The sequence below is a fragment of the Periplaneta americana genome, chromosome 14 (genome assembly GCF_040183065.1).
Source record: "Periplaneta americana isolate PAMFEO1 chromosome 14, P.americana_PAMFEO1_priV1, whole genome shotgun sequence".
In the NCBI taxonomy this organism is placed as follows: domain Eukaryota; kingdom Metazoa; phylum Arthropoda; class Insecta; order Blattodea; family Blattidae; genus Periplaneta; species Periplaneta americana.
The window spans coordinates 159,819,875-159,827,951 of NC_091130.1; the positions used below are offsets into that span (position 1 = coordinate 159,819,875).

General features: G+C 35.7%; 1 protein-coding gene across 2 annotated transcripts in view; it reads right to left on the minus strand.

Annotated features, from left to right (window-relative positions):
• Positions 1-8,077, minus strand: part of LOC138713945 (leucine-rich repeat and guanylate kinase domain-containing protein-like) — a 29,414-nt gene that overhangs the window by 10,028 nt on the left and 11,309 nt on the right. For both annotated transcript variants that reach the window (XM_069846502.1, XM_069846503.1), the window contains exons 4-6: positions 5,911-6,106; positions 3,096-3,305; positions 827-1,030 (exon numbers count right to left, since the gene is read on the minus strand). In XM_069846502.1, the coding sequence (XP_069702603.1) occupies positions 827-1,030; positions 3,096-3,305; positions 5,911-6,106 (610 nt within the window). The remainder of the gene's footprint in view (positions 1-826; positions 1,031-3,095; positions 3,306-5,910; positions 6,107-8,077) is intronic.

Sequence of the window (8,077 nt, forward strand, 5' to 3'; positions counted from 1 at the left end):
TTTTCTAACAAATATCTCTAGATTTTAATATATACTTATTATTCAATAATAATAATAATAATAATAATAATAATAATAATAATAATAATAATAACAATAATAATAATGGTCAAGATAGAGCATCCGCCCGCCAATGTAACGAATACTGCACACTATTATCATTGCCAACGTGGCGCTATAAAGCAATTTTGAACACTTTTATCACAGACACAACATATTTAAATTCTTATTGCACGATATATGTTACCCTTAAAACCCAAAATTCGACAAAACCAGTTTCAACTAGTAAAAACTAGTTTTAAAATACAGATAGATAGAAAGTGAGTTTTCGTAAGATCTAGAATCAATGACAGGTCAGGTTTGGTTTGTTTAGGTTTTTTTTTTAAGCTTTTACTAAACAAAAACCTAAACAAACCAACCTAACCTGACACTGATTCTAGATCATACGAAAACTCACTTTCTATCTATCGTTGTTTGCTTAAACTAGTTTTTACTAGTTGAAACTGGTTTGACGGATTTCGGGTTTTAACGTCAACATAATATATAATATGGAATTATTACTACATTAACACATTCATTATTTCACAAAACACACACTGAAAGAATTAAATGTAATTACTATTATGAAAGCCGCTTATAATGCTAATATGAATTTCATTTCAGAAACTTTAAAGATTAAAAACCGCCAGTATTCCCGCTAAGCGGGATAATATAATTTTACCCGCGAAACGGTTATCCAAAAAAGCTAGATTTAGAGGGAAAACCGCTGAATTGGCAACACTGACAGAGAGAACGAGTGATAAATCAAACAATGCAGACTGCATACCTTATTGCCAAATGTCTTCCTTATATTTTGCAGAAGACGTGCCTTGCCGCTAGCAGTTGGCCCGACCAGAACGAACAGCGGGTGCGCAGGCTCGTCGAAGGGCGGAATGTCGCAGTCGATCTCAGGACTCGCGAGCAGCAGACTGGCGTGGTTCTGGGCAGCGAGCAGCCGCACGTCTGCCTCGAACGTCAGCATGGAAGAGAGCTGCAATGCAAACAGTGGTCAGAGCGGCAGACGTGCTTTGGGTAGAAACCAACTTAACTGTTCTTACACAATTTTATGGGAAGGTTCTGCTGTCCTTCCCAGTATACGATTACTTCCTAACAGACATTCGAATCTGACTTAGTTGACCATTTTCATTTGAAATGTCATTTCTCTCCCACAGTCACAAAACTTCCCTCATTAGAAGACTGCCACATGGATATAGTGATATAAAGTGATATAAACTTGAAAAAATAACAAAGGTCTAATATTTTTTTTTTAATCCAATGCCACCAGGTTGTCTTTTCGACATTTCTGGTCTTCGCTCCTGGCTGTGGCTTAGTTGTAACCCACTTCTGAGATTGGGGCGCCTGGAAGGCGGAGTTACATTACCCCGATGATGTGATAGGATGATTATGATAATGTGGTGCCAGGAGAGGTCTTAAATCTAAACTTAACCTAAATTCCAGACCATGGACGAACACAGGAATAATCCCCTTTAAGAAAAAATTCCTGTGCTCTAACCGGGAATCGAACCCGGGACCTCATGAACTATAGCCAGAAGCTCTGACCACTAGACCATGAGGCTGGAGTTTAGATGCCAACTTTTGAGATGCAATTAATCCCTTAGAAAGTGCCTTTATGTGAAATCTCGAGCATCTTACCTGACCTTTCGAGATTTCTTGCATCTTAAATAATAAACGGGGACTTAAATTTAGTGAAATATTAGGTAACAAATTTTCGAAAGTCTAGGTCTAGGTAAATCATTTTGTGCGAATAACTAACTGAATCAGTTTTTTTTATGAGAAAACAAAAGTCCACCCACATTTTTTTCACAAAATCAATAATTCATATTTTTACGTTACAAATTACAATATCTATTTGATGCGAAAATAGTCACGACTTTCAGTTTTGCATAAGGAAAAACTATCAAGAAACTATGTTTGGTTATGATGGGAGTAAAGTAGTTTTATGCAGTTTAGTAACTGATTCAGTTAGCAGAGATCATGTCACTGCTAATAAAAATACAATAATTTTATTATAGCTCTAATACATAATATAAGAATCTGCAAAAAGTAACAAATGAAAGAGAATGATTTCCTTTTACACGAAAATATTGAAATTTATAATTACTGCGAAACAAAATAATTTCTTAATAACGAAGTAGACCCGTTAAGGGTAGCAATCGCAATATACAGGGTGATTCACGAGGATTTACCGTCACTTACGAAGACATTCTGAGCAAAAAATGTCTTACAGACATTTGTCCTAATCTCAATATTTTCAAAGTTACACTAATTTGAAGTTGTTTGTAAAATACCTTTTTTTTTCTTTAGTTTTAAGGGTAAAGGAATATTACAAATAGATAATGAACTATTCAGAAACATCATTTCTGTAATTGGCTGGTGCTCTGAAGCTAAAATGTGTTGTCAGTTGCTTTGTGCAGATTTTGTTTTCCAATTTTTAACTAAAAATGACATCATTCTTACGCACGGATCACAAAAATTGTTACAAATCATACGACTTTAGGAACTTGATTCTTTGCAGTTTAATTATGCATCCTAATGTACAGTCTCGAAGAATTTACAAGAGTGGCGTGATTTGTAACAATTGCTGTGATAAAAGCGTAAGAAAATGTAATTTTGTAATTTAAAAAAACGGGGAAAAAACTCTGTACGAAGCAACTATGGAAATCACAACACAGTTTTAGCTTCAGAATACTAGCTAATTAAAGAAATGATACTCCTGAATAGTTCATTCTTTATCTGTAATTTTACTCTTAAAACTCAAGAATAATGATATTTTACAAACAACTTCAAATTACTGTAACTCTGAAAATATTGAGATTAGGACAAATGTTTATAGGCCTATGACTTTTTTGCTCAGAATGTCTTCCGCAATAAGCTCCGTAAGGGACGGTAAATCCTCGTGAATCGCCCTGTATAAGAGAGTGATACGACTTCTGTAGTACGGGTAGCACTTGCAGCGGTATCAGTAGTAGTTATAATTTGGTAGTAGTATCAGCAGTAGTAGCAATGGAGGTGGTAATAGCAGTATCAAAATTTACCTTTTCTCCCACTGTCACAGGCTCTCCATCCAAGTAAGCCAATGCAGGCAGACTGTGTATGACTGCGTCCCTGTACCCGGGCCACGTGGTTATCGGATTGCAAGAGAAGTCCAGCTCTTCCAGCAACGTCATGGTCTTCATGTTGTCTACTTCAAGGAGTTCGGCCACTGCGTTGTTCTTCATTTCCATGCAACGTACAGAGTAAACTCCCTGAGGGAAGAAGGAACAGCACTTCTTCAAATACGTGCAGGCCAGCTATTTCTTGGAAATGCACCCACGAGGGGTGTTGGGTTAGTCCGCTATCAGCTACGACAGAGTTGAAAACATGGAAAACTTGCAAAAGGGAGACCAGCGTACAGGTAATTAAGTATGGACACTTCGCGTCTGTACTTTGATGTAGCCGGACTGATTTCAATGACCTTCAAGCCAGCTAGAGCGTGAGATTCTGCTTTCTCCCTAGAGTTGGCGCTGACATCACACCAGCTAGTAGTCGACACAGCGGAAATATAACAATACAATTAATACATCTAGGTACATTATGTACTCAAATAAAATAAATTGGATCGATGAAATAATAAATCAGTCATTAACTGTAACTCTAGAGTTCCTTTATAATGAGAGTTGAGACGTTGACCCCAACAACAATTAAAATATGTACAGTAAACTGGGGTAAAGAGGATCACACGTGGTAAAGTGGATCATATGTGTATTGTTAGATAAGTCAGCGCCACATGGATCACACATGCAAAGAAAACCTTTCTTCTATAAATGTCACTAAAATAGTTTTCTTTGCATGTGTGATCCATGTGGCGCTGACTTATCTAACAATACACATATGATCCACTTTACCACATGTGATCCTCTTTACCCCAGTTTACGGTAATGATTTGATAGCACTTAAAATGTAAAAACAAAACTCTTCTGAGAAGTTAACTATATACCTACAGTATATTACATTATATACAAATATTAAATGAATTCGATACTTAATTTTATGATGTATTATATTATTTTATAACTGAAATATAAAAAAATATATTACAACTAGTTTGCCACTGAGAAATAAGGAAAAGCTGTTAACTTGAATTTATTTGAAGCAAAGCGTTACTGGATTATGCAATAAGGTAGGCGATGTTTGGATCCTGTGACTCAACTCTATACTCATTTATTATCTCAGCATATACTCGATTACACTAACCTCTAGCGCTTGAAAGTGGAACTAAACGCTGGCGCACACAGAAACAAAACACAGGAAAATTTGCTCAGTGTCCATTTTTTATAATCCCTATTCGCTGTGGAGACTATCAGGACTTGCACTTCCTTCAGCACTCCATAAAAGAAAGATCGACTCCAAAATCGATTTTTAAATGTACAGTGAAGCCGTCGTCAGACAAGTGTACACCAGTTTTATATTCCAGGGACAGAGACGCCCGTCGTACTTAAGGTACTTATCAACCTTGGGGAAAAAAAATTGTAACTTTTATCCAAATTTTAAAAACTCTTTTTTCCCTCATTACTTGACACATAATTAAGGATTCTCACACAAAATAAATCCCTCAAATATTTTTTGGGAGCTCAGGGGGGCAATTTTTTAAAACGAGAACTGAAATTTTTTGTTTTGTTTTAAAAGCCATTTGTACGTAAGTAAATAAGTTTTACTGCTGAAAGAACACAGAATAAGCTGTGAAAACAGTTTTTCTCTATCTTATCCCATTAGGGAAAAATGTACGCCTTTTTTTTAATATCAAACAAAAAAATTTAAGATCTTGGAGTTTTAAATTAACTTTCTTAATCAGTAGGACACTGTTTGTAGTTTGGCACTTAGCTACGTTAATTAGCTTCATTTTGGTGCAAAAACGATGAAAGTATCTTAATTCTAAGTGCACTTTGTGTTGTAAAATGCTGTAAAACTGAACATGGAGAAAAATCATCTACATCCTGAGGACATGAAAACTTTTAAAGTTAAACACACAGCTTCCTGACTGTATGAAAAATAATACAGTCAGACTCTACCGCCAAATTCGAATTCTTATTAGACGAAAAATACATCAAATTGACAGAATGTGACGGACTCACACTTACAGAACTGCACTTCCGGTTTAAGGAAAGGGTGCTTCCGGTCAATAAAAACTCAGGTTAAGTAATATTAACCAGATATTACAGAGACAAAACTGATATATTTTTGAAAACTAGAAATTTCAAGCTTCCAGATGACATAAAAATTAAAATTAAAATTTTTACGGAAAATTAAAAATCAAGGGTAGATGGGTACCTTAAGATATTACTAGCAGAATTAAAATAGACTTCTTCATCAGATTTTCAGGACAGCTTCTCTCTAATTTGAGAAAAATTATCCTGAAGTTAGCGTTTCACTGGAGAAAAAAATAATTGCCAGATTCTACTGGACCAACACTTCAGGACTAAGAAACTCCAGCACTTGAGGCAAGTTAAGAAATACAGAATAAGGGTGCATGGATGAAACTACACATTGAAATCATACGACACTACTTGTCTGTAGTGACGGCTGTTCCCTCCAACATCGTCTGGATGAGACCAAGGCTTTGTACCGGACGCGTATATTCGGTTCGAATCCCAATTGAAATTCGATAATGCTCATCAGGAAATCATGAATCAGCACGATTAGGAGCTGTAAACAGGCCTGTGCACATGATGATCCAAGTCCGCCGGTGATTTTGATAGGGTGCGCCCAACACTTAACACAAACACCATACCAAGCAACAATTCCTTGCTAGAGTTAGGAACCGAACCCGGAACCTCCAGCGTTGCTAGCCACTAGATCAAGCATTTCACTCACCCTTAAGAACTGCAATGTGGTGAACTTGTTATTGTTGAGGTTCAAATACTTGAGGTTAGGCAATGTGGACAATCTCATGGAGTCGTCGTACTCGCTGAGATTGTTGTTCTCAAGATTCAGTTCAAATATATTCAAGTGATTCAAATTCTGAAGGCAGGTAATGTTGTTATACGACAAATCCAAATTCTGTAGATATCTGCAAAAGAAGTAGACAGTGCTTGTCGGTGCCATCATGATTAAAGACTTAAAGTATAGCCAGAAACTATTTATGAACGAAAGTACAAACTGGACTGAATGTTATAGGCTACAGTTCCAATAGCATCACAGCCAGAATGCGCAGAATTAAAATTAAAGAATTCTTTGTTCTAAAATTCAATTACATTCATCTATTCCAAGTCCGTTTAAGGCCAAAATTATTTTTTAAATCTTCCAGAAATTACAATTAAATCCATTTGCATGTTTAAATATCAAATAAATGATCCAAATAATAAATACAGCACTGTACTCCAACCAGGAGAAAGTCTCAGGGGAATGAGACGCAGCGGGGTAATGCTATGAATGAATGTTGATGTCATAAGGTCACACACGTGGGTACACGCATCTCCATTGGCTAACTCTCAAAGCACAAACGATAACACTGATACACACACATACTTATACTACCCTAGTTACAAAATTAGATCACTGTTAACCTCCTGGTCTTTTAATCCCTCCATACAGGAAATAACATATGCAGGAGAGCGCATGATTTTTAAACTGACGTTAAAACGGTAATATTATCTATCTACTTCGCTCCAATAGATGACGCAATAGGAAGCACATTCCTTTCAAGGTTAATCTCCTGGTTGCAGAACAGTAGGCCTGTTATAGGCCTAATGCAATCTACCTACACCGAATTGATAATATCAGCACCTTCTACTTACAAAGAAAAGTGCCTGAAAAATTCGTTTCATTCTGATTTTTAATATATATATAAGCAAGCGGCCGAATAAAGGTTTATGTTACATTTTGTCTGATGGCTTTTTAGTTGGTTATTTTACGATACTTTATCAATGACTGTTATGCAGCGTGTCAATGAGATGACGGTGATAATGCCAGGGAAATGAGTCCAGGGTCTAGCGCCGAAAGTTACCCAGCATTTGCTCTTAATGGAGTGAGGAAAATAAATCAGGTAAATTGTTGCAACCAGGATCTGAACCCAGGCCCGCTCATTTACTATCAGGCATGCTAATCGTTACTCCACAGGTGTGGATCCCATGCCGTAAAGTGGGGTAAACTCGACCATAAAACCAACAAAATTTATATTAGGCCTAAATCAGACTTAAAAGTTAGTTATTTTCCTCTATTTCTTAAGTATTTTTTTAATTATTTAAAACACTAACATATTTTTTATATATTTTAATTTATCCTGTTTTATGGCCAAATTTACCCCTTTTACATTACGATTCCAATTTTCACACACAGGCCCAGTTTTAACTTCTTATCCTACTCGCAGGATACATAATTTACATGTATTTGTTGTCAATATAATGTAGGGCGAACAAATGAGCGCACACAATTTTATTGCTAAATAAATGTTAAGTTCATCTAAATACAATAATTGTATTTTTATTTACTGCAGGTAAGAACTAACTAACACAGCAAAGATGAGGCTTTGGCTTCATTTGAGCAAAAGTCAATAAGCTCGTCTTTTATTCCTCAAGTGTTTATAAAAGTAGAATATTTAAATATTAAAAGCAGAGTTCTCATATTTTTCTTGAATAGTACTAATTATGAAATAAAATATAATTGTGCGCATGATATTAATCAAAATACGCGGGAGGTTGCAGGTCCATAATGAGACAATCTACGCCGGCCACACAAGCATGTCTGATGCGAGTGTTCCCAACTGAACGATCTGCAGAAGCAAATCATTGGTTGTTTAATTACTAAGTATCAACTTATGTATGTATGTGTATGTATGTTTGTATGTTATGTATGTATGTATGTATGTATGTTATGTATGTATGTGTGTATGTGTGTATGTATGTTTGTATGTTATGTATGTATGTATGTGTGTATGTATGTATGTATGTATGTGTGTATGTATGTATGTGTATGTATGTATGTGTATGTATGTTATGTATGTATGTGTGTATGTGTGTATGTATGTATGTATGTGTATATG